General features: G+C 49.9%; 2 protein-coding genes across 6 annotated transcripts in view; both read left to right on the top strand.

Annotated features, from left to right (window-relative positions):
• The window catches only part of CHFR (checkpoint with forkhead and ring finger domains), a 33,243-nt gene extending 26,350 nt beyond the window's left edge, over positions 1–6,893 (top strand). For all 4 annotated transcript variants that reach the window (XM_012558025.2, XM_023739288.1, XM_023739289.1 and 1 more), the window contains 3 exons: positions 1,547–1,654; positions 3,054–3,126; positions 5,186–6,893. In XM_012558025.2, coding sequence (XP_012413479.1) covers positions 1,547–1,654; positions 3,054–3,126; positions 5,186–5,228 — 224 coding nt within the window. In that variant the 3' untranslated portion in view covers positions 5,229–6,893. The remainder of the gene's footprint in view (positions 1–1,546; positions 1,655–3,053; positions 3,127–5,185) is intronic.
• A 5,563-nt stretch (positions 6,894–12,456) lies between these two features.
• Positions 12,457–24,798, top strand: part of GOLGA3 (golgin A3) — a 46,546-nt gene continuing 34,204 nt past the window's right edge. Inside the window, exons 1-5 of one of the 2 annotated variants that reach the window (XM_023739287.1) lie at positions 12,457–12,742; positions 18,382–18,696; positions 20,341–20,499; positions 23,101–23,213; positions 23,686–24,371. In XM_023739287.1, coding sequence (XP_023595055.1) covers positions 18,570–18,696; positions 20,341–20,499; positions 23,101–23,213; positions 23,686–24,371 — 1,085 coding nt within the window. In that variant the 5' untranslated portion in view covers positions 12,457–12,742; positions 18,382–18,569. Of the gene's footprint in view, positions 12,743–18,381; positions 18,697–20,340; positions 20,620–23,100; positions 23,214–23,685; positions 24,372–24,798 lie in introns of both variants that reach the window. The other variant, XM_023739286.1, reaches the window with a different exon arrangement.

Genomic DNA, 24,798 nt, shown 5'->3' with positions numbered 1-24,798 from the left:
CCCCACACGCCGACCGCCCCACACACGATCACCCCACACGCCGACCGCCCCACCCACTGATCACCCGGTGCAGGGTTGGCGCCTCTTGTGGGAGGTGCGGACAGCATGTGGTCAGGTACGATTTTGTCACTGAGAGGCAGCAGGATAAGGTGTAGATTGTTCTGGGAGAAAGACCCCAGGGGCCCCCTGGGGGTCCGTGGGCTCAGCCTCCATCCTGGGCAGCGTGTGGAGCTCTGCGCAGAAGTGTCAGCCTCTTCCGGGCAGGACAGCTGCTGCTTGGTTGGATTGCCCTGATCCCTAAGCTGGGTTTTAATGCTTCTTCTTTGTAGTGTCTGTGTCGTTTGTGTGAGAATTATATGGCTTACACACACACACAAAAAGGCAAGCAGTAAGGAAAGAGCAGAGGATAGAGTAAAATTCATCAGCAATCCCGCACCTAGAAGAAAAAGCAGCGATGACATTTAGGTGGCCGCCCACCCAGTCCCTCTGAGCACGTATGCCCACACATGCATATAAGTTTCCTAAATGGAATCCTACTCTGTAGCAGTGTTGTAAGCTCGGTTTTCACTCAACAGTATGTCATGGCCCCTTTCCATGTCAGCGAAGATCTATGCCGCGTCTTTTTAAAGTCATATTGTATTCTACGAGTTCGTTAATGAAGGGCGTGTAAGTTATTTCTGATTTTTCACTATTCTAAACAGCACTGCAATCACTGGGTGTGCAGTTGTTTAGACTTGACGGATAGTCACCTCAGGATGATAGGGTTCTCGGGACAGCAGTGCGCGCACAGTTGGCATTCTGCCTTCCCAAAGGCTGTCCTGGTTCGCACCAGTGCCACGGCCACAAGATGGAGCCCCCCTGCACCCCACCCCTGCAGCACCACATTTGCCTTGCATTCCGGTAGAGGTGAGCCGTGAGCGGTGACAGAGCGGTGCTTTGTTTGCCTTTGTTTGACTCCTAATGAAATTGAAGATCTTTCCGTATTTATGGATCATAAATGACCTGACCTTTGTCCGTGTTTGTATTTTGTGGATTTTTTTGGTTAGGTTTGTACGAGCTCTCTGTTAGTCATAACACACGGTCGCATGCGTTGCAGAATATATTTCCCACTATGTCATTAGTATTTCCACTTTGTGTATTGTATGTGTTTCCATGTTGATGTTTAAATTTGTAGGTATCAGATTAATAGGTCCATTCCTTTGTGCTGTTTGCTTTCATGCATCCTTAGACATGTTTCAAGAGGAAAATCATACTCACTCCAGTTTTCTTCTTAGTACTTTTTTGGAGTTTTTTTCTACTTAAAGAGTTTATTTTTTATCTATATAGAATTTTTTTTTTAATTGTAGTCTAAAGTTATTTTGGGGTCAGGAGATAGGTTGGGATGGAGAGTGGTTGTGCTTTTGTTCTCCAAGTTGTCTCCACCCCTTTCACGGACAAAGGCATCCCTTTCCCACCGGCTGGAAGGGCTGCGTCTGTTCGATAGTCTCTGAGCCGTGGCGCGGCCTGGTTGCTGGCTGGGCCGCACATGGGTTCATGTTCCTCCTAGACTATAGGATCACGGGAAACACGGTGTTGTGCTACTGCTGTGGCCTGCGCAGCTTCCGGGAGCTGGCCTACCAGTATCGGCAGAACATTCCTGCTTCTGAACTGCCAGGTAAGGAGACCCCTAACTACCTCAGTTGGGATTGGCTTCTGTGTGCTGTGTGACACAGTCCACCAGGCTTCACTTTGTGGGCCTCGCAGGAAGGGGTAGCCGGCTGGGGAGCAAACGTGCTGGACTTGAGGGCAGACAGCTGAGGTGAGGGCTTCCTCGCTGTAGGCAGTGGTCACCTGGTGTTTGCGAAGGGACAGGCTCTGTTTGCTGATAAGGATCAAAGCAGTGTGGCTTTTCAAAACTAAGATACGTGGCGACATCCTTCGGGCATCTGGAATAATTTCATTTTCTAAATCGGGTTTTTAGTTAATAAATTGCTTTCCGTTCCCAAAATTTTGCACAGTCTAAGGAAATTACAAATGGTCCCGTGACTTACGATGGGGTTCCATTCCAATGACACCATCGTGAGTTGGTTCTGACGTAACTTGAATACCTCATTTTTTTTTTTTAGTTTTCATTATTGTTGCCTTTTACTGTCACTGTCTTTATCAATCTGCTCTTTGTCTTTGGGGGTTGGAAACATTATATGTAAGCTTACACACGTTTTCTAATGTGTATGTACATAAAAAAATACACAAGCCATAGAAATTTACTCCAACAATGAAGAAGAGTTGGACAACATTGGCATTTTGTCAGTTGTGGTAATAACTCCACTTGTGGAAGGTTCTGGATCATCTGGATTGTCGTTGGAAATGGAGATGGTGTTTCTAGTCAGAAAATTAGTGAGACTTTTCTGTATGGTCCTTGTCTTTTTTTTCTTCATCTATTTCACGGCAGCGTATCACTGCTTCCCAAATCTGCCTGCCTACTTTAGCAAAGTGATGAGCGTTTGGGTCCGTGTTCTTAAGCAACTGAAGCCCATGATTTAGTTCAGAAAAAACGCCAACTAATCCTTCCGCTGAAAATTTTTTTGACTTTTCCCCTTCCTCTTCCTCATTCTTTCTTTCTTCTTCAGCCTTTCTTTCTCTTCAACATCCATTAAGTTTTGATCTGTCAGTTCCCCGTTTGTGATCTCTGAGCTGTTCCAGATTGGCAGTATCAGGTTCTAAATTCAGATTCTTGCCATGTGGACAATTTTTCCACCCATCTCTTCCATCATATTACCTGCTCAAATGCTTGGAGCGTGTTCACATAACTCAGCGGTTTTTTCCATATATCTGCATGCATTTTCCGGTAACTTCCTCCCAGGGAGATGCTATATTCCAGATACACTGACAGTCGTTTTAAGTGTGGCTTGTCGTAACTAGAGTATGTTTTAAGTGGGGGACTACCTGTAATTAAAAAGGGTAACAGAACACTGTGCGTTTTGACTGCAGTTTCTCAGTGAGACTCTACTCAAATTTAATCAGCTGAACTTGTGTGTGATTGTATATCATTTCTTTTGTTTTTTCCCTTTTAGTGGCTGTAACATCCCGTCCTGATTGCTATTGGGGTCGGAACTGCCGAACTCAGGTGAAAGCGCACCATGCCATGTGAGTGAGGGGGCGTGGGCCAGGGATAGGGTGCAGCCGCTGGGGGTGGGGGGCAGCTGTAGCAGGTGGGGCGCAGCTGTAGGGGCTTGGGGGGCAGCCGCAGGCCTCGACGCCAGAAAGGCAAGCTCCTTTTTTTCTTTTTAATCGTTGCACTTTAAGTGAAAGTTTACAATTCAAATTAGTCTCTCATACAAAAATTTTTACATACATTGATTTGTGACCCTAGTTGCTCTCCCTATACTGTGACAGCACACTCTTCCTTTCCCCCCTGGATTTCCCATGTCCACGCACCCAGCTCCTGACCGTCTCTGCCTTCTCATCTCACCTCCGGACAGGAGCTGCCCATATAGTCTCATGTATCTACTAGAGCTAAGAAGCACACTCTTCACGAGTATCACTTTATGTCCCACAGTCCAGTCCAATCTTTGAAGAGTTGGCCTCGGGAATGGTTTTAGTTTTGGGCTAACAGAGTCCGTGGGCCATGTCTTCCAGGGTCCCTCCAGTCTCAGTCAGACCATTAAGTCTGGTCTTCTTACTAGAATTTGAGTTGTGCACCCCACCTTTCTCCTGCTCCATCAGGGACTCTGCTGTGTTCCCTGTCAGGGCGGTCGTTGGTGGTAGCCAGGCACCATCTAGTTCTTCTGGTCTCAGGCTGATGAAGTCTCTGGTTTACGTGGCCCTTTCTGCCTCTTGGGCTGATATGTTCCTTGTGTCTTTGGTGTTTTTCATTCTCCTTTGCTCCGGGTGGGTTGGGACCAATTGATACATCTTAGATGGCCGCTCGCTAGCTTTTAAGACCCCAGACGCCACTCACCAAAGTAGGATGCAGAACATTTTCTTAATAAACTTTGTTAAGGGTAAGCTCATTTACCCGATGGTTTTTTTTGTAAGCATTTTGGCCAACCTGATACAGGGATATAGAACTTTTATCCTGTAGCTTTTAGGGGGATATACGTGAAACACTCTATTCATGAATATATTAATTTAGTCTTTATACTTCTATAAAGTCACACATTTGTGAAATTTACAAACACTGCTGTTCTCTGTTATCTGGTGCTGTGAAGTGCTTGCATGCAGTCGCTCACCAGCATCTTCCACGCCACACCTGCTCTCGGGTCACGTTCAGTCCTCTGACGGACTCTGAGGACCACCTCCTTCCCACCTGGCGTATTTGAGACGCAGCAGGTGCAAATTGCATTGTGGTCACTGAGCGCTTCCAGTGAAGCCACAGGACTCGGTAACGTCAAGACTGTTGGCTGTTCTTTCACCCCATGAGCGGGTGATGGTGGTTACTGCAGTGTAATCCCTCCTATTGTTCTTCAGGGTGGTCCTTCAGAGGTTTGTTCGTGACCTTGTCTCATTGGAACCAAAGGGCCTTGTGTCCTGAAATAAGTTGCTCACACCCGTTTTTAAATCGTTAGTGAGGCCATTACCCTAAATCTCCAAAACTCCCGTGAATTGATGTTGTTTCAGACTAATATGTCCTCCCCAAACAGCAGCTTGTGGTTTGAAATAGAGTGACGTGTGAGCCATGGTGAGGATGCAAGTGGACAGCAACTCCCTCTGAGGAAGAATCTCGTGGAGGAAAGCTTGCTTTGTATTTGAGCGTAAGCAGCACGTGGGAGGGACCATTTTGTTGTAAGAAAAGATTTCATTAGTAACTGGCTAGCCTTAGTGACATGATGATTCAGGGATGACGGCGTCCGAGTTTCTTCCCACGTGGACTGCACCCATTTCTGCGTAGTTCACAGAGCAAGGTGCAACCACCCCACCCAGCATCGTGTGCCCTCACAGTGACTGGGGGCTCTCCCACTGGCCTCAGCTTGCCAACTGCCTTCTCCAGGAAAATTATTTAAAACGTGTTGACTTGTATTTCAAAACTGAAGAGAGGAAAAAGAAGGCTACCTTTGGGAATGAGTTTCTTTGAATGTTGAATGTTGTGAGTCCACACACACAATATATATTTCTTCTGTAGTTCTTCCATTACGCTTTCAAAATTTCATTTGTTTGAATAATTATACAATGCCTTTTGTGTAATTTGACCATTTTCTCCCTGCAGGAAATTCAATCATATTTGTGAACAAACACGGTTCAAGAACTGAATGTCAGGTGAAGCACCGAAATGACTGGAGAGCTGAAGGTTAAGTGACAGACGGTTTTCAAAGGCTTAGCTCCAAACGCAAGCATCCTAAGGGCATTTTCTGGTTCCCTTCTCAGGGGAAGTGGGGTCTCGGCCTCAGGGGCTCTGGTGTGACTCTCTCACTTTGTGGAGCTTTACCCTCGAGTGAGACCTTTTCAAGCGGAAGGTCCAGCCGGCCCTCAGCCGTCTTCCCAGCTGGGTGCTCGTCCCCAGTGCACTGTCCCAGAGCCACAGCCTATACCCAGGAGGAGTCCCTGCTCTCCCTCAGCGTCCTGGGGCAGCCAGAGCCTGGAGCCTGAGAGCCTCCCATCGGAAAACCGTTCCCTCTGTGCAGATGACAATAGTGAGCTTTGCTGTTTTTACCTTCTCCACAACTACGCCTACAATGAAATCTCGTCAAGAAAAGTTTCATAGGAGAAAAGGAAGTTTATCAGACAGCTTTGTTGTTTAGGGAAAAAGGGGCACAAGTTTACAACCTGTCAGGTGTACAGAACATGCTGCTGTGGGGAAAACCACAGTGTTTTATATATTGTTTATTTTAATAGGTTTGGTGCTTATCTTCTAATAAGATTTAAATATCACAAAAGTAGCACAAATAATATAATTTATAATTTTCAAATCAATGAAATTTGGAATAGTGTTTGAAAGAATAAATGTATGTTTCTGTTTCTTAAAAAAAAAGACCATCGGATGTCCAAAACTGCTGAACTTCGAGCTTCCAGCCTTAAGTCAGTGGCTGTCCTCCTCAGGACTGTGCAAGGCCGTTACCCGGACATCTCAGCGTGGTTCTCGTGGGGCTGTTGGTGAAGGCAGTGAGCATGCGGCCGGGCACGGGCAGCTGCTGGCGCGCTCGGCATCAGGGATCTCCCAGGCCGACCGTGACCGATCCGAGCTCCTCTCCTCACATTCTCTGCTGTAGCCAGAAAGCCCTTCCTTGCTAATGTCACTCTTCTGCCCCTCCCTGCGTCCCTTGGCCCACTGAGGCCACAGGTTGTGGGGTGGTGGTGAGTGGAAGCTGGGTGCTGTGAGGGTGCAGGACAGCTTCCCAGTGCCGGCTCGGGGCCCCCATAATGGCTTTGGCTGTGTGCTCTGGCCTCACTTCTGTCTGTCCTGCCAAGTTCCCAAGCCCACGGAGACAGCGCCTGGAGCCAGTTCTTGCCACGGGCATGGCCTTGGCCCCCTTCACACCTGCCCTTTCCTTCTCCGTCAGGACTGCCATCTCATCTGGAATAATACTTGAAATGTTTGTAAGAAAAAATTGCTTTTTACCTTTTGTTGAAATCACCTGTTACATTTGTTCGCAAACATAACTTTCTTGCTCCTTCTCAGGAATACAATTTGCACCTGTTGTCTTGCTCTTGCTACACGCTGAGAAGCCGCTCTGTTTGTCTGTGGGAAAGGCCTTTTTTTGCTTTCTAGTAGCCAGCTGTGTGGTTTCTCTCCCGTCACGCCTGGTTCACACCTGACCCAAGCCTGCAGTTCTGCCAGAAACAAAGCAGGCACGCTTAGCCCCAGAGGCCGCACTCATGTGTGACGAAGGGAATATCCTTCCTGGTGTCTGCTGACTAACGTGGGCTCCATCATCAGACTGACCCCACCCCAAGGCGCAGCCGTCACGCGTGGCGAATGGGACAGTGTGTCGGCCACACTTCAGGAGGGCCCACCAGCCGTGAGCGGCGGTGAGGCGGGGAGGGCAGCCCCTCAGCCACAGGTTTGGTCCTCCTGCCTCAGGAGGCATCCTGGTGTCACCGCCCTTGTCTGTGTCTCAGGTTGCCCTGCCACCTCATGACTGCCTCGGCCCTCCAGACACCCCCACCCCTTGGGGAACATGGTGTGAGGGGAATGTGCGGCACCCCCACCCCTTGGAGGACACGGTGTGAGGGGGACGTGCAGTGCTCGGGTTTGCTGGGTCAGCCCTTGGAGGGAAGGGGGCTCTGGCTCTGGCAGTGCACACTCTCCACCTTGGTTCTCCAGTGATCAAGGGTTCCAGTGGGACCGTGCCAGCAGACCTGTGGTGCCTCGTCCCAGCAAGCACTCGGGTCTCCAGGATAGACCCATGCCCTGGCCCTGAGCTGCAGAAGCAGGCCCGGTGGTGACTGGACAGTGACGGTGTCTGTGGGGTGGCCAGGTGTGGACTTCTGCAGTGTGTGCTGATTTTTTTGTACTTTCATCCCTCAACGCCCTCCCTCCCCGCAAAAAAGAACTTCCATGTGCTCACGAAGCCTGCTGTCTATGTCTCCCTTTCTGCTGTCCTGGCTGCACAGGTGTGGATCTTGGGTAACCACACGGGCTCCAAGCTGCTGCTCTGACTCCCAGGGCTGAACTCTGGACAGACTGGTGCTGGGTCTCCAGCTGCCCCTGGCCCCTCCCACATCCCCAGTGAGCAGCAGCTGCTAACAACTCTCTCCCATGGCCTCATCCCACCTTTCCCATTAGGTTCTGGGGCACTCTTTCCCCTCAAATCAGTGTGCACCTCCCAATTCACACTCAGAACTGCCCCTTCCTGGCCTGAAGGGGATTCTGGGCTCCCAGCAGGGGGGCCCTCCTGATCAGGCTCCATCCCCTGGAGGCAGGTTTGGCTGCAGTCTGTCATGGTTCACAACTTGTTAAGCAAACCCAAAACAAAACAAAGGAGCTGAGTAGTTGGGATCAGCCCTTCTACTGAGGACGACTCACAAAGGTGGTTGAAACAGGTTTTAAATATCCTGAATCCCTTGGAGCTAACAGGACCAGTTACTGGACACAGATCTGAGAGATGGGCCCAGTGGTGGAATCGGGCGCAGGAGGGGGCCTGGTCACACCCGCTTCTGTGGGCTCAACCCTGAAGGAGTGTGAACTGGAGCTGGACCAGCCTTTACACACCTGTAACCCTCACACCACCTGCAGCAGCACCTTGCTCAGAGAGCAGGTCCTGGAGCTGTGTCACCATAGCTCTCTCTGGAGGAGGAACACAAAAAGGGGACATTGCAGGTTTAGGAAGTCCAGAGCTGAACCCGAGGTCAAGCCGTGCCTGTCTCCATGCCTTCCCCTGTCGGCCCCACCGGTGGCGGAATGGCTGCCGGCCTCCCCCCCTCGGGTCTTATCTAGGCCGAAGATAGGTCAAGTGAGAGTGCTGGTCTGTCCCTGACCTGATCCCACACTGAGTGAGCTGTGCTTCAATGCACCATTCAGGGCCGCCTCCTGGAGCTCCGTCAGCCCTCGCGGGCAGACACAGAACGCCCCATAGACAGGAGAAGATGGGACTGTTGCCCAAGAAGGGTCACAGATTTTGCTGGCAGTAGCCACACGGCAGCAGGCTGAACCCTGCCAGAGTGGGACCTCACTGCCCTGGAGGCAAGAGGAGCAGTCAGACCGCACTGGCCGGCCAGGAGCACTGCCCTCTGGTTAGTGCTTCCCCTGGGAAATGTGATCCCATCTGTCCTTGCTGCACAGGCAAGCCCGTGGGGGGGCCTAGGAGGGAAGGCCATGTGGTGTAAGGGCTGCCTCCCTGACCAGCTGGTCCCTGCTGTTGGCATTGTTTTGGCAGCCCCCTACAGAATCCAGTCCACAGTCCTTGGTGAGCACGTGAGGGTTGTCACACCTGGTTCCCGTCACACTGTCAGCCCTATTTCCACCACTCGTTGGCTGGGGATGCCTCAGTCTCATTATCTGTGAAAAGGAAGCTCGAGGGTGTTGAGGGGATGTAGGCATTGATACATATCAAGGGCTTAGAGTGGCCTGCCACAGAGGGCTCTCAGTGAACATCAGCGGTCATTCTGCCTTCCAGCAGAAACTTCCAGCACTTCCTTAGGCATGCAACATGCTGTTTCATTTCTGTTTGGCAAGCGTGTGCATTTGCTTCTAATTTCTTTTCTTTCTGTCATCTCTTCACCTCACCAGCTGACAAACCAAAACCCCAGGAATCGTCATTTTCATTTTCTCATGCTTCAGTCCCTCATCTACCAGGAAGTCCTGTGACCACGCCCGTGTCTCCATCATCTCCAGCAGGCGACTTCCGTACCCCCTGACGGGGCTCCTGCTTCCATTCTGCTCTCGATCTGTCTCCACAAAGTGGCCCAGAAAGATCTTTAAAACCAAGTCAGGTGTGTGCTTCCTTCACATGCAGTGATCAGGAAACCCTAGCCCCTGTGTTACCACGGTAGGTGGTCCCATCGCGGCCTCGATGCTGCCTTCCAGTTCTCAGGCCCTCAGACGTGCTCTACCACGCTGGCTCCGCGCTGGGTCATTTCTTGCTTCGGCCTGCCAGCCAGCAGCAAGCATGATGCGAGCAGGACGGCAGTGCTCGTTCCTCAGAGCACGCTAGGGCTTCACGGAGAAGCGGCTCCTGAGGATGAAGTGTCACTGCGAGAGGCCCGGTCCTCCTGCCCAGCCAGATCCGCGGGCTGACACAGGCCGTCCGTGAGCCCAGGTGAACGGCAGGGGCGCCAGCCTCACCAGCTCCCATGAGCTATCAGTCATGTTTTCAGGGATTTTGCAAACCAGTTAAACACAGCCGTTATTAAATCATAGGAAGTTAGAATGAAGTAAAGTACATTAAAAAGAAATGTAGCAAGTACTCAAGACTCATCACATCCTAGTTAATTTACCACATTTGGCTTCAATCTAAACTCTTGCGGGTGTTCAGGTTGATGCATCTGAACTGCGGAAGTTTGTAGGATGGCGTGCACTATCAGAGGTCACTTCTAAGCCTCTTATTTTCCAACTGCAGAAAAGCTGGAAAACAATACAATGAACACCCACAAGCCGTTCACCTAGAGTAACCAATTGTTTGCTTTTTCACAGTTGCTTTATTTCCATACATATTATTCTGCTGAGCTACAGAGAGAAAATCATTATCCATCAATACCTCAGTCTGTATCTCCTAAGAAAAAGATATTCTCTTACATAACCAGTATAATTACCAAATTCAGGAAATTAAACATCGGGGCATTGCTATTACCTAATACACAGTTCCAATCTAATTGCACCAATTATCTCATCAATGTCCTTGAAAGACCACTTTGTTTTCCAATCCAAAATATGCCTTGTATTTAGCTGTCATTTCTTTTTAGTCTACTTTAGCCTTGCATATTCCTTAGCCTTTGTGTCTCATGAAATGTGGTGAAAAGGCCAGATGTATATGGTTTTGTCTGCTGTTTACTTGTGATCAGGTTTAAGTTATGCGTTTTTGGCATAAGCTCAGCCCATCAGGAGGCACCTGAAGTCAGCACATCCCATTGTTGGTGACGTTTAGTTAAGGTGGTATCTGCCAGTTTTCTCCACTGTAGATGTAACTTCTTTCTCCTTTATATGTAGGAATCTGGGGGCGATGCTTTGACACTGTAATATCCTGTCTTCTAATAAACTTTTATCCAATCAGCATCTATTGTTGATTCTTGCCCAGACCTGTTGTTACTATACTGTTTAAAATAGTGGTTTTCCCAGTCTATCTCCTTCCTTCTAAATTTATGGACTGTCATTTACTGACAGAAAGAGCTTTATGTCCACCCCCCTGCCTGTGTTTGCTTGTTTTTAGTACCCATTTGGACTCATGGGTTCTTTTTTTAATCAATGCATTACAATAAATAATTGCCATAATAAATTTTGATGCTCAGATGGACTCAGATTTGGCCAGTGCGAGCCCCTCGATCTAACGTTGAAGTCTTTTTTTTTAAACAGATTTATTGAGATGTAATCCATTTACTATAAAGTTCATCCTTTTAAAATGTACAATTCAGTATCGTTGGTATTTCACAGAGTTGTGTGTCAACTAGGCCTTTGTGTGGACACAAGTTTCATTTCTGTGGGACAAGTGTCCAGGAATGCATTTGCTGGGTCATATGGTTACACGTATGTGTAATTTTTTCATGACACTGCCGAACTATTTTCCAGAGAGGCTGCACTAGTTTACATCTCCCTAGCAAAGTTTGAGAGATCAAGTTTCTCCACATCCTTGCCAGCACTTGGTATTTTAACTTCTTTTTTTTTTTACTTTAGCTGTTCTAATAGGTGTGTAGGAGCCCTGGTGGCACAGTGGTTAAGCACTTGGCTGCTAAACCAAAAGAACATCAGTTGGAACTCATCAGCCGCTCTGCGGGAGAAGTGGCAGCCTTGGAAACCCTGTGGGGTAGTTCTACTCTGTCCTGTAGGGTTGCTATGAGTCGGAATCTTCTTGATGGCAACCGGTTTGGTTTTGGTGGTTTAACAGGTGGGTACTAATACTCAAGCGTGGTCTTAATTTGCATTTCCCTAATGGCTAGTGATGTCGAACATCTTTCACAAGCCTATTGTCATCTGTATGTCCTTTTTGGTGAAATGTGTCTTTTGGCTGTTTTCTTTTTTTGTTTGTTTTACTGTTGACTTTTGCAACTACTTTATATATTCTAGATACTTGTCGTCTGTCAGATATGTAGGGAGCACTGGTGGCGCCTTGGCTGCTAGCTGAAAGGTCGGAGGTTTGAACCTACCCAGCTGCTCCACGGGAGAAAAGATGTGGCAGTCTGCTCCGGTAAAGATTTACAGCCTTGGAAACCCTACGGGGCACTTCTACTCTGTCCTATAGAGCCACCATGAGTCGGAACGACTCCACGCCAATGGGTTTGTTTTTTTTGGTCAGATATATGGTTTGCAATTTTTTTCTCACAACCTGTAGCCTGTCTTCTCACCCTCTTAACAGGGTCTTTCTCAGAAGAAAAGTTTTTCATTTTGATAGTCCCATTGACGGATTTTTCTCTTCACCAAACCCTAGGTCCCCAAAATTATCTGTTTTCTTCTAAAAGTCTTATAGTTTTACATTTAAGTCCGTGATAATTTTCGGTTAATTTCTGCATTTGCAGATGACATGATTATCTGCATAGAAAATACCAAGGAACCTAGAAAAAAACAAAAACAAAACCTTCGAGAACTAGCAATAAGTGAGGGGAACAAGGTTTCAGGACACAAGAGCTTGTGATTTTAATTACAGAAATTTCAATCACATTTCTGAATGCTAGCAATGAACATGTGGAAACCAAACTTAAAAACAACGCCATTTACAATTGCCCCAAACAATGTGTACCTGTCCCGCGCCGTCGGCTTACGAGTCACGCCCATAACGGGGCGGGGCGATGGATACCACGCCCACAAGTGACAGCACGGGAGGGGCGCGGGCGGGGACCGGGCGCCTTGGCCACGGCACTTCCTCCGGAAGCTCAGTTGTCCAGCTTCCTGTTGGGGTCGATACCTGCAAGTCCGGAAGTTGGGTTTGTCCGAGGGAAAGGGCCGTAGACTCTGAGATTCTTTCTGGATTCCTCCTGTCCTGGGTGGGCCCAATATCGACCCTGTGGCCTTGGCGTCCCCAGCCCGACTGGCTAGCAGAAGAGCACATTCTCGCTCCCGGAACGGAGGCAGCGCTCCCAGCCTGTTCCCGGGGGCCCTGCGGCCGTTGCACCGCCGCGGCCCGCCCCTCGTCCGGCCACGTCTCCGCTGGAGCCGCCCTGCCGGGGCCGCAGCGCCAGGGTGAGGGTCCAGACGGGCCTCCGGGGAGGCTGGGGTTGGGGTCCGAGCGGCCAGGCGGCGGACAGGGCAGGGCCGGCGCGCCTGCTCCCTGCGGCGGCTCGGGCGGCGGGTGAGTCACGGCTTCTCACTGCCCGTGGCCCCGCGGCCTGGGCGCCGCTCCGCAGCTGTCAGCAGAGCTGACCTCACACCCTCTGGGTTGCTGATCTTCGCACAGTTGGATGTAGTTCGCTGCAAAGGTGGCTCCTGCCTTGTAGGTCCTTAGCAGCAGTCGTAGCGATGCATGTATTACGAATTTTGTCCGTTTGCAGAAGTTCTGATAAGTTAATGAGAATCTTGAGCCGGTGATTAGTGTGAGCGGGTTTTACACTATCCACGCACTTCCTTGTTTGCCTCTCTCCCTGGCAAACGTATCTTCTCGGCCCTAGGTGCTTAGAGGTGTCTCGCGGTTCAGGGTCACTTTCAGAGGAGTGGGCGACGCACGGTGGTCGCTGGTGTGAACCCGGCGAATAGTTTGACTCGCATGTGACAAATGCCTACTGAGCGCCAACTGTGACACGCAGTGGTCACTGTAGGTGCTGGGGATACAGTGGGGAAGTGTGTCAGGGCCCTGCTGTGACTCGGGGTCTAGTGGAGGAACATAGACCATAAATAAGAGTATTGATTGGTGACTGGGGCAAGGTCAGCTCATTTAGGTTGCGTGGGAAGGCCTAAGAGTGGAGGTGACTTTTGATCCAGTGCCTCTCTAACAAGAAGCTAGCCTTGCAAAATTGCGGGAGAACGGTTCAGGAGAATGAAAAGCAAGTATGAAGACCCCGAGGGCGGAGTAAGTTTGGTGTCCTCAGGTAGAAAAATGTGGCCAGGGTGTAGTAGGAAAGTGTAGGGGATAGGAGGCCTGGTGGCGCAGTGGTCAAGAGTTTGGCTGCTAACTGCTAACCAAAAGGCCGGCAGTTTGAATCCACCAGCCGTTCCTTGGAAACCCTATGGGGGCAGTTCTACTTTGTCCTATAGGGTTGCTGTGAGTTGGAATTGACCTGATGGCAGTGGGTTATAGAGGGTAGGATGCAGATGTAGGCAGGGCCAGGTCGTTTGAGGCTTTATAGTTTATAAGAAGAGGTTTGGATTTTATTGTCAGTGTAACTGACAGCCACAGGGACATTGTAAACCATTTACAGGTGACTAATGGATTTTTCATTTTAAATTGTGCCTTTAATGTTTCATATATAACCCTTTACTGGGATGATAGCTTTCAGTTATAGTCTGCCTTGAATGGCAAGAAAGGAAACAGATATTTTAACTTTGTCATCTGACATAACTTAGATTCAAAAATAGCTTATTTTTTTCTGGTTGCTTTAAGAAGCAGTGTACTTTCTCAAGTGAAAATATCTTTGGTTGACTTTTACCTATCAATTTTGACAAGCAACAATTGAAGGGAAAACAATAATAATTGCTACCATTTGTTGAGGGCATGGGTCAGACCGTGTGCCGTATTCCGTTTAATCCTAGTAATAATTTCGTGCTAATTCCCTCGTCGTGTTACTGATAAGGAATCAAGCTAAGAGTTGTTAAAGCAATCTACCTAAGATCTCCCATTTAAGCAGTGGAGGAGCCAGAATTTGAAGCAGAGGGGTCTGACGCGAGAGCCTGCCTTTGAAATCACTGTGCTGTGTAGTGGCAGGAGGCTTGTCGTGTTTTTGGTTTTCGCTTCGTATATAGATCTGTGTTTGCTTGTGATTGCTAGTTGTGGTCTTAAACAGACTTACCTTATGAAGGAAATCGTGTTTTACCTTTCGCTGGGCTCTGCTGTTTCTAATTGCCATAGGAACAACTGAAGGCAGAGTGGGGAGATGGAGCTGTCAGACTTCATGTAATCCAAAAAGGAGGGACACTGGGAGTCATGTGGTGCCAGAGGTACGGTCCTCAGTGTGGAGTCCTTGATGCGGGGAAGTCGGAATAAGAGGAATTAAGTGAATGGGACAGCCTGGTACATATGTCTCCTGTTAGGCTTGCCTGCCTCAGGGAACTAGAATTTCCTTGGCTAATGTTCTCCTCTCCTGGACAGTGCTAAGTGTAGGTGCTGTCACTGTTCCTCTGTAACTCCTCAGCTGCCCTCCTCTGGTTGGCATATTCTTTCTTTAATGGCATAAATAAGTCCGTCTAGTCCTGCTGGCTGTTCTGCTCTTCTTGCTCACTTAGGTGACGTTGCTTATCTGTGCTGCTCCCACTACATGCTGCTCTTCTGGTGTACGACTCCAGGGCATTCTTTTTCCCCCACTGGAACTATGGCTCTCAATTTTTTTTTTTTTTAATTGTGGTGAAAATATACATAATAAAGCAGACACCATCTCAAAAATTTTTACAATTCAGCGACATTGATTGTATTCTTGAAGTTCTGTAACCATTTTCACTAACCTTTTCCAAAATATTCTACTGCCATTAGCATAAACTCAGTGCCCCCAAGCAAGTAGTCCCCCTTCTCCCCTCCCTCCCACCCTTGGTAACCACTAATAATCTTTGGTTTCTGTATGTTAGCTTATTTCACATAAGTGAGATCGTAAACTATTTGTCCTTTTGTGACTGACATATTTCACTCAGCATAGTGTTTTCTCGGTTCGTCCACGTTGTGACATACATCAGGACTTCATTTCTCTTCAGGGCTGAGGAATATTCCACTGTGCGTGTATACACCACATTTTTATCCATCGTCTGTTGATGGACATTTTGGTTGTTTCCACCTTTTGGCTGTTGTGAAAAGTGCTGCAGTGAACATTGGGGTGCAGGTCTCTGTGGTCCTGCCTTCACTTCTGGATATACACCTAGGATTGGGGTTGCTGGATGACATGGTAGTTCTGTATCCAGCACTTTGAGGAATCGCCACACTGTTTTCCACAGAGGCTGCAGCATCTTACATTCCCAGCAGCAAGGAGTGAGGGTGCCAGTTTCTCCACAGCCTCGCCACCGTTTGTCTTTGTTTTATCGTTGTATCATTGCCGTTCTAATAGGGGCGAGGTGGTACCACATTGTACCTTCGATCTGCGTCTCTTTAATGGCTAATGGGAGCCCTAGTGGCACAGTGGTTAAGAGCTCGGCTGCTAACCAAAAAGTCAAAAGGTCAGCGGTTCGAATCCACCAGCTGCTCCTTGGAAACCCAACGGGGCAGTTCTCTGTCCTACAGGGTCGCTATGAGTTGGAATCTACTCGGCGGCACTGGTTTTGGTTTTTTTGGTTTTAATGGCTAATGACGTTGAGCATCTTTTCACGGGTTTGCCGGCCACTTGAATATCCCCTTTGGTGAAATGTCAGTTGAAGTCCTCTGCCCATGTTTTGATTGAGTTGTCTTTTTGTTGTTCCCAAGTGGTTTTAATGGGAACAGTTAGAGTTTTTATGTATTTAAAAAACCAAGGTTGATGCTTAGGAATGCAACTGTTTTATCATCTTGTTTTGGAACCATTATTTTGGTTGCTACGGGGCAGCACTTTGTGGAGCCAGAGATGTAATTCAGTTCTGGGTGGTGAGCACTACCGTGGGCTAAGGTGTGGGGAGGCAGGCTGGAGTGATTGCTTTGCTTCTGAGGACCTCCTAGTCTGGTGGAGTAGACACTCACACGCAGACATACACACCACGCACACACACATTCACACTCACACACCACAGACATATACACACCACATATACATACACACACATTCACACACACACAGTTATAGTATGGCATGCTAGGAGAAAGGGCGTGTGTAGGGATAGTGGTAGCCGAAAGGAGCAGACGAGGCCATTTACCTGAGGGTCCAGGACAGACTCTGGAGGCGGCAGCTCCTAGCAGAGGGTAGTTGTGGAAGGATGGCAGGAATTTGCCTGGTGGTCAGGAAGGAGGGCTTCTCAGCAGAGGGGTCGGCTTCTGCAGAGGCATAGGTGCAAGACAAGCATTCAGTCAATAAACACTGATCACTGTCATCTTTGTGCAAACAGGGCATTGAGTGTTGTGGGGAACACATCACTATCCGCTCCCCAGCAAGGCAGAAACATAGTTGTCAAAACCAAAGACGTTTCAAAGCAAAATTCAAGTGCTCCTTTGCGAAGGAATTTGTCAGGAAGACGGCTCTCTGACAGTCATGTGCGTGCAGCATGCGGTGCTCAGTGGCAGTCACTCCACAATCCACCAGTCTGCTCTGTAAGCCTCACATGTGATCTGCGCTCCTCGAGGGGCAAGGCCACGGGGAGGGGAGGGGCAACCCGGAGCACCTTGCTTTGCAGATGCTCCCAGGCAGTCGGGCAGCAGGACGGATGGAATCCTGGTGTGGCCGCCTGGCTCCCCACCCACTCTTCCGCCGTGTGTCCGGGATTGCAGCTGAGATGTTCCAGTTCCAGTTGTGTTTGTAGTCTGTGGGTGTTACGGAGATTTTCCATGAAGGCAGGACCTAGCGAAAGGTGATTTTATGTTGGATGTGCCAAGACACATGTGCTGTTTAAACCCCTCCTCCCAGGTGGAGGGACCCATTTAGCTACCCTCTGCCTTTCACTTCCAGGTGAAAGGTGTTACTGACGGGGTTGGTGCTGCATGTGGACATGGCAGAGGCAAAACAGAGTTGAGAAGTCTTGCTGCACATGAGATCAGTTTTTTGGGAAGCCTCAGCAACTACCTTCGTTTCTGTGATTTAGACGTGGTTTTCGTCTCAAGTATTTGCATGTGCCAGACCTCATGGGCCCTGGACTGACACTGGAATCCTTGTTAACGGTGCTTTCTTGATTAGCTGTAGTGGGTCTGTGGTCACTAACGTTCTCACACGGTTTGTGTCCACAGCACTGTTTAATTATATACCTTAGTGCCAGTGTTACACCTAACACCATGTATAACTGTGTTACATTCTTAACAGCACTGTCAGTAACTCATAGCATCTCTGGCCTGTGGGGTGCAAGGAAGCAGAGAGGGAGACATAATTAGTTATGAGCCACACACAGAGTCACACAGAGACTTACTCCTGGGATATGTCATGACTGCACAGGTGGTCTGGGCTGCACGCCACCAATGGGCCCCTTGTCAGGGAGATGGGGAGGACAGAGGCGTCCTGGAAAGCAGCCGTACTCTGTCCTGCTGCTGTGAGTGGGCACCAGCACCTCCATGGGAGGACAGCCTGTTCATGCTTCTTGCCTGTATTTCTATACAGAATTCACAGACTAGAGAAGAAAGTTAGGTAGTTTTTTTTTATCATGAAATGTGTTCAACACACAGTGGTACCTGGATAATATGAAACTTATTTTAAAGAAAATAAATGTCAACATTTTGCAGAAGGAATATTAGCTCATATGGTACCTTATCTGTTGGTGAGGAAGTGAGTCTGGACTTTATCAGTGCACCTCAAAGACGATAGATACCAGTTGCCAAACTTTGGGCAAAGCTTTGTGCCTTTAAACTTAGCCTAGAGGAGTGGGTTAAATGATGATGGTCTTGGCTGGACTAAGACATGAGAACTGGTCACCTGTCGTCCGCTTCCACCTTGGGCGTCCTTTCTGTGTGTTGTCAGCCCCTGCTCCCCATAGAGCACTCAGGGACCTCACCGGCGGCCTCGCCACTTTCGTTCTCCGTGTGCTCTTTAACCCTGACAGTGAAACTTCATAATGCACGCTTTCTCTTTCTCTCCGGCCAGGTAGCATGACATTAGCGGGTTGCACTTGAAGCCAGTTACGGGACTTTAAATCTGCTCCAAACCATGGAAAGCGTGGTGCTGTCCTTCAGGAGAGCTCTTAGCTACTGCTGATGGAGAGGAACCGGCCTTGCTAGCAGCTCACCTGCTGCCCTGTGTCACCCTGGGTCACCCCGTCTGGACACGTCACCATGGATGGTGCATCTGCCATGCCAGGTGGCCTCTTGGAATCCAGTGGTGGCACCTCAGCGGGACCCAGGGCCCTCCTGGAGTCCCCAGACTCTCCAGTGCGGACTGATGGGCGGGACACAGCCTGGGGTAAGTCATGAGTCGCTCTGTGTGCTGTTTACTTGCGCCTCCAGCAGGAGGGCTTGGGCAGCGTGTGTTTTGGGGAGGACTGATGTTTAAGAGGAGCCCTGGTGGTGCAGTGGTTAAGAGCTCAGGCTGCTAAACAGGTCAGTAGTTCAAATCCACCAGCCGCTCCTTGGAAACCCTATGGGGGCAGTTCTGTTTTGTCCTGTAGGGTCACTATGAGTCAGAATTGACTCGATGGCAACAGGTTTTGTTTGGTTTGGGATGTTTAAGACCATACGTGAACGCTTCATTTGTTAAAGGGTCTTTTTAGTGATCACGTGAGTGTTTCTTATTTGATGCTCACTCTGACCCTGCCACTGTTTGTGTTAAACGGAAGGGTGAAGCACGGCACTTCTAGGGGCGTGGGGGGTGACGGCACGGCGGTTCTGGTGGTATGGGGGTGACGGCACGGTTTAGAGACTCCCCTAGACCAGTAAGCCTGTCAGAACGTGACGTGAACCCAGTGAGCCTGTCTCTGCAAGGCCGCCTGCTGCGGAGCTGGAGAGTGGCCAGCCCTCAAAGGGCATCTGGCAGCCAGTTGTCGGTCTGGTCTCCTCGCAGCTTCCGCATCTCACTGGAGCACCCCTGTTTTATGCTTGTTTTATTTTTGGGGGCTCCAAGTAGCCTGAGAGTAAGTAGCTGTATTAGTTGGGATTCGTATTTGCAAATGACAGGAACTCAGCTAGAATCAGCCTGAGCAAAAGGGGCTTTCCTGGATGCGTACTGTACTCGCCAGGCTTGGCTGGGACTCCGGGCACCGCAGGCACCGAACCCGGAGCCCAGGACCCTCAGCTGCTGTCCTTCCCCCACACGTCATCTTGGTCCTTCGACCAAGCTCAGGGGCCCTTCCACCACGGTCGTGGGAAGCCTTGGAAGTGAGGGGGTGGGAAAGACTAAAAATAACTATAACAAGTCTTTCTTCCCGTGTCTCTTTTTGGTGAGGACTGTTTTGCTATAGTAAATAATCCCATTCGCGACAACATTAGCAGGCGGAACTAAGCTTAACACATGGACACAGCAGTCACTAGCTCTCCTTCGGTTTGTAGCTGACGGGCGGGGGGTTGTCAGGCAAGCCAGGAAGCACGCCAGAGTTCTGTGCTCAGCTTTGCTGATCCCTCTGATCCGCAGGATTCCGTCCTGCGCTGGGATTTCTCTCTGTGGAGGGTAGACTCATGCTTCGCAGGGACTTTGGAGTTGGTCCTGCATCACTGTGAGGCCGGCACTGGTCGGACACCACTGTTGCCAGTGTCCATCCAGAAGGCCATCGGCGTGCCCTCGGATCTTGTTTTCTTTTCCTGTTTGTATCTTAAACAGACTCTTGTAAGGTTTCTTATTTAAGTGAAAAGGGAATATGAGTATTTGACTCCTACAGCCGTAGGTGGGAGATGAGCCCGTTGTACAGGTGGGGACACTGCCCCCAGGGCAGCAGTGTGACTTGTCATGTCACCCCGCTGGGGGAAGAAGAACCAAGTGAGTGCATTTGTAAGATGTGAAAGTCGCTCGTGGTTACTGTTGAAACTCCTTTTTGTCCTACTTTAGCTGTATGTTTGAGAAGTGACTTGATTTTGTTGTTAAAACCATAATGCCCAGAGCTTCTTTCTTTTCCAGGTGCCAGTGGAAAAGCAAACCCAGTTCCAGGTGAAGGAGAAAGCCTGGAAGTGCTCAGCCAGGGGCATGGCTGTCAGAACGGGCCACTGCCACCCCCCGCAGGCCCTGCGCTGCCTCTCGATCTCACCCCTCACCCAGTGGGTGCTGACTCGGCTCCAGGTGTGGCTGGTTTCCATGACAACCTAAGGAAGTCTGAGGGCACTAGTGCTGAGGGCAGTGTTAGAAAAGAAGCTTTGCAGTCTCTCAAAATAAGTCTTCCTATGCAAGAAACGCAACTGTGTAAGCATCCGTTCTCCATCACGCCCTCCTTGTTCTCCCTCAAGCCTCTGCTTGCGTCTTCATCTTGTGGTCGGCCCCCTGGAGACAGAAGGGGAGTGTCTGTAGCCATGTGGCGGGGTGTGTCTGACAGGGTCTTGCCGTTGCAAAGAATGGACGCGTGCTTGGTGTGAAGCCCCCTTGTGGCCTGGTGCCTCTTCACCACCGTCACCGCAGGGCGGTCTACAGGTAGACAAAGGCTGGCTTGAAGAGACAGTTTGACAGTTGTCGTCTAAAAGCTTTGTTTTATGACTTGCTTTAATAAACACTGACCACATGCCAATCTCTGGGGTTTCAAAGACGAAGGGGGCTGCACACTGGTAGTTGTGAGCCTGGAAGCCCCCGGATCTTTCTTATTTGTTTGTCTGCCCCTCCAGGTCAGCCTTCATAGGCCTCGGCAAACATACTCAGGGTGTTTGGTCATTGTTTTTAAAATGGGATGATACTGTTCACACTGGTGTGTTTTTTTCTCACTCAGCACTGTTATGTGGAAATTCCTCTAAATTTATCTTCTGATGGCTGTGTGCATCCCCATTTTCTGTGCTGTCCTGCTCTCTGAGCTCCTGGCCGGTGGACAGTGCTGCAGTGACCACCGTGGTACACGTGTCCTGGGAGTCCCAGCTCTGACTGCTGGGCTGGGCTCCCAGAGGCAAGCGGCTGGGCTCCCGGAAGCGGGCGGCTGGTCAGAACCACGTGGTCGGTCCTGTTGCTCATCCTGTGCGGTGCTGGGCTGCTCCCCCCGTGCCCTCCGTCTTTCCAGTGTTTACCAGTCTGATGGCTGCAGTGTGATGTTTCATTGCTACTTTAGTTTGCACTTGACCATCACCAGTGAATTCGAGCATCTTTTTATCCTTGGCCATTTAGACGTTCTTGTCTGTGAATTGTCTATTCATGTCTTTGGCCCGTTTTTATTTTGAGTTGTTTGTCTTTTTCTTCACAAGCATTATTTTATTAGAGCTGCAGTGTGGTTTAGAAAATTGCTGGAAACTAGTTGCCAACATTTAGGTCTAGAGATTTCACACGAAAGTCTGGATTCCTTATCTGAACAGTGTGAGAGCTGTGGCCTCCGGTCCCCACGTAGCCACAGTCTGCTGGGATCTGCTGCCCCCTTTTGGCTGGTGTCACCTTCCTGCATGACTTTCTGTGGATCAGCTCCTGGCTATCACCGAGACTGTGTCTCTTGTGCCACTTGCTACAAGCTTGCAGTGTTGTTCAGTTTAAACCCAGCCCACTTCGCTTGCTTATGGCACCTGCCCGGGACCCTCAGGTTTGCTGCCCTGCTACTGTCTGGACAGAGTCAGCCTCACCAGAAGTGCAGATCTTTTCAGTGACAGAATAAATTCACAAGTTAATGATAACGGTGAATTCCTAGTTAAATTCCTGGTGACTGTTCCAACTGTAGGAGCTATTTAAAACAACCATCGCTCACCTCCTAAAATCCACATCTGAGGGCGGCGACATAGATGAAGCTGTTGTGTGACTACAGCGTGCCACAGGACCGTCTGCTGCTGCCACTGAAGGTGTTATAGCCAAGAACCAAAAACTAGGGGGAGAGCGACGTTCTGGTTTTGTAACCGTAATGCCTTTCCACTCACTATTTGACCCTTTTAGAACCCAAAATAAACGATTTGGGGAATATGTATTTTTAATTGTGTTATTGACTAAAGTGTTACGGTTTCCCCCCTGTCGCTGGGTGCAGTCCCTGGATTGGGTCTCGGCTGGTGGAACAGCTGCGGCTCTCGCAGGCTGATGCGGCCTCTGCCCTGTAGTGAGTCCCAAGTTGGTCACATGAAGCTGGGCTCTCCAGTAGCGTTATGCCTTAAACAGCTAGCTCGTTTAATACAATCTTACAAAGCCTAATTATAACATGGCTGTTACTGCAGGAATTTAGACAAAATATGGATCAGGTTATTTCCCAACCCGTAGCTGCACCAGGAAGTAGTGTGTGGTGCCACTTGACCAGTCGTTGGCATTGTCCCAGATCCTTATCAGCAGATGTCGTTGCTGCACTCCGCACGTTCCTCGCTATTCAGCTGTGAGCACCTCTCATTAAGTCGTGGTGCAGTGCTAGGCTCACTGAGGCCTGAGGACCTGTGCCACAGGGCATGCCCAGCCTTGGGAAAAGCTGTCCAGTGGGCTATGAATTCTGTTTGCTATGGAAGAGCATGTTTTAAACAACTTCTGTTTTACTAGCTGGACTTCTGTAGGCAGCAGTGTGCCGTGGATGAGCGCAGAATAGTACTGGGCCGCTGGGCCTCACAAGGGGGGGCCTGTCTGTGTCTGTGTGAGAGGCTGTTTCCTCGAATTGCCCTTCCACACTCCATGGCTGTGCTTCGTTTGGGAGCTAAAATGTTGGTGATTAAACGCAAAGTGACCCAGGTATCATTGCCAGTGTGTCTGTGCCTTGGCACATTATGCATTTTTAAATGACTTTCCATACTGCAGGCTCCACAGAGGCCTCGCCGCCCCTGGAGAGGGAGGAGCAGGTCCGCCTTCAAGCACGGAAGCGGCTGGAGGAGCAGCTCCGACAGTACCGGGCGAAGCGGCAGCAGGAGAGGGTGAGTCCCCCCAGGGTGTGAGGGAGCTTCATACGTGAGAGACAGCCATCAGTCAGACATGGTTACAGCATCTGTGTTAGCCTGGGTTTGGTGGGGTCTGTACAGATGTTAACTGTGCTTCTCTTTGCTTCTCTATAAATTTAAAGCGGTTCTAATTCAACAGGACTTTTTTTTTTTTTTTTTAAACTTTTTGTGTTTATCTGAAAGAATAAGCATGGGAGAATAGCCAGAAAAGTTTTGTAGAAGTTGTGTGATGAGAAAGGTGTTTTTTAAATGCTATAAAGCCACAGCAATGGGAGGCGTGTGAGTGAGAGCCGGCTCTAGGCTGGTCAGTGGGAAGTGACCTTGGAGCGGGGAGGTGACCAGGGCCAGAGGTGAGTGGTTGGAATAGAAACAGCCATTTGTGATGGCAATTTTAGAATGCTACTTGTCCATTCTAAACATGATGTTTGTACTTTTATTTCCTTCTTAGTCCAGCCAACCTGCAACTAAAACGAGACTTTCCAGCACACTTGATCCTGAGCTCATGCTCAACCCAGAGAACCTGCCGAGGGCCAGTGCCGTGGCCATGACAAAGGAGTACTCCTTCCTGCGCACCAGTGTTCCTCGCGGGCCAAAGGTGGGCAGCTTAGGGCTCCTGGCCCATCCCAAAGAGAAAAAAAGCCCCAAATCAAGCAGGATCCGGTCTCTGGCTGATTACAGAACTGAAGATCCAGACGCCGGGGACTCAGGCGGGGGTGCCCCAGCCACCGGCCCTTCTCAGGGCTCTGTGAAGCAGAGTAGGGGCAGCATGACATCCGTGGTATCTGGGGCCGGCCCAACCCCTGAAGCCGACACCCGCCTGGAGGATGCTTCCCTGGCTGGAGACAACGCCTCCGAGGCGGATGGCAGCGAGGCTGGGCTCAGGCTGGACGGGAATGACAGCGACAGCTCCTCCTACAGCAGTGCCTCCACCAGGGGGGTGCTGGGCACGCTGGCAGGCACGGCCAGCAGCCAGGGTGCATCCTATATGGTCAACGGCCAGGAGATCGCTGCCGACGCCTTGGGCCAGTTTCCTTCGATTAAGGATGTTCTCCAGGCTGCGGCGGCTGAGCATCAGGACCAGAGGCCAGAGGTCAACGGGGACATCCGGAGCCGCAGAGGCAGCCTGTCCAGCAGGTAGACGTGGACATGGTGCTGGGAACCCACAGCAGGAGGCGCCCGACACTGCATGCTCTCCTCTCAAGTCCCCTCCTATCTGCGTGACCCCCCCGGGTGGCCTGGCACGTCGTCCTCACCCATCCCCCTCTCAGTTGTCACCAGCAGCCCACGTTTCCTTCTCAGACAGCGCTGCTGCTTTGTTGGAAATAGATTTCAGAGTCTGCAGCACTGACCTCTGTCCTCCATAGTGCACAGACATTTCTGTGAAGTCGTGCAGATTCCTACTTGGCTCACGGTTCAGTGAGCATGTCCCAGTCTCATGGTGGCCAAAGGGCCTGACTCCTGGTGGGGGTTTTCGCTTGTGGCTTCTTCCGTGTTTTGCCTTAGCTCTCTGCTTCAGCCTTTTCACCTGTTTATCTAAAGCACTGGAGGCAGAGTGGCAGGG

The sequence above is a fragment of the Trichechus manatus genome, unplaced genomic scaffold (assembly GCF_000243295.1).
Source record: "Trichechus manatus latirostris isolate Lorelei unplaced genomic scaffold, TriManLat1.0 scaffold00131, whole genome shotgun sequence".
In the NCBI taxonomy this organism is placed as follows: Eukaryota; Metazoa; Chordata; class Mammalia; order Sirenia; family Trichechidae; genus Trichechus; species Trichechus manatus.
Note: the sequence above shows the minus strand (reverse complement) of the source record. Positions and strands in the feature narration are given on the sequence as shown.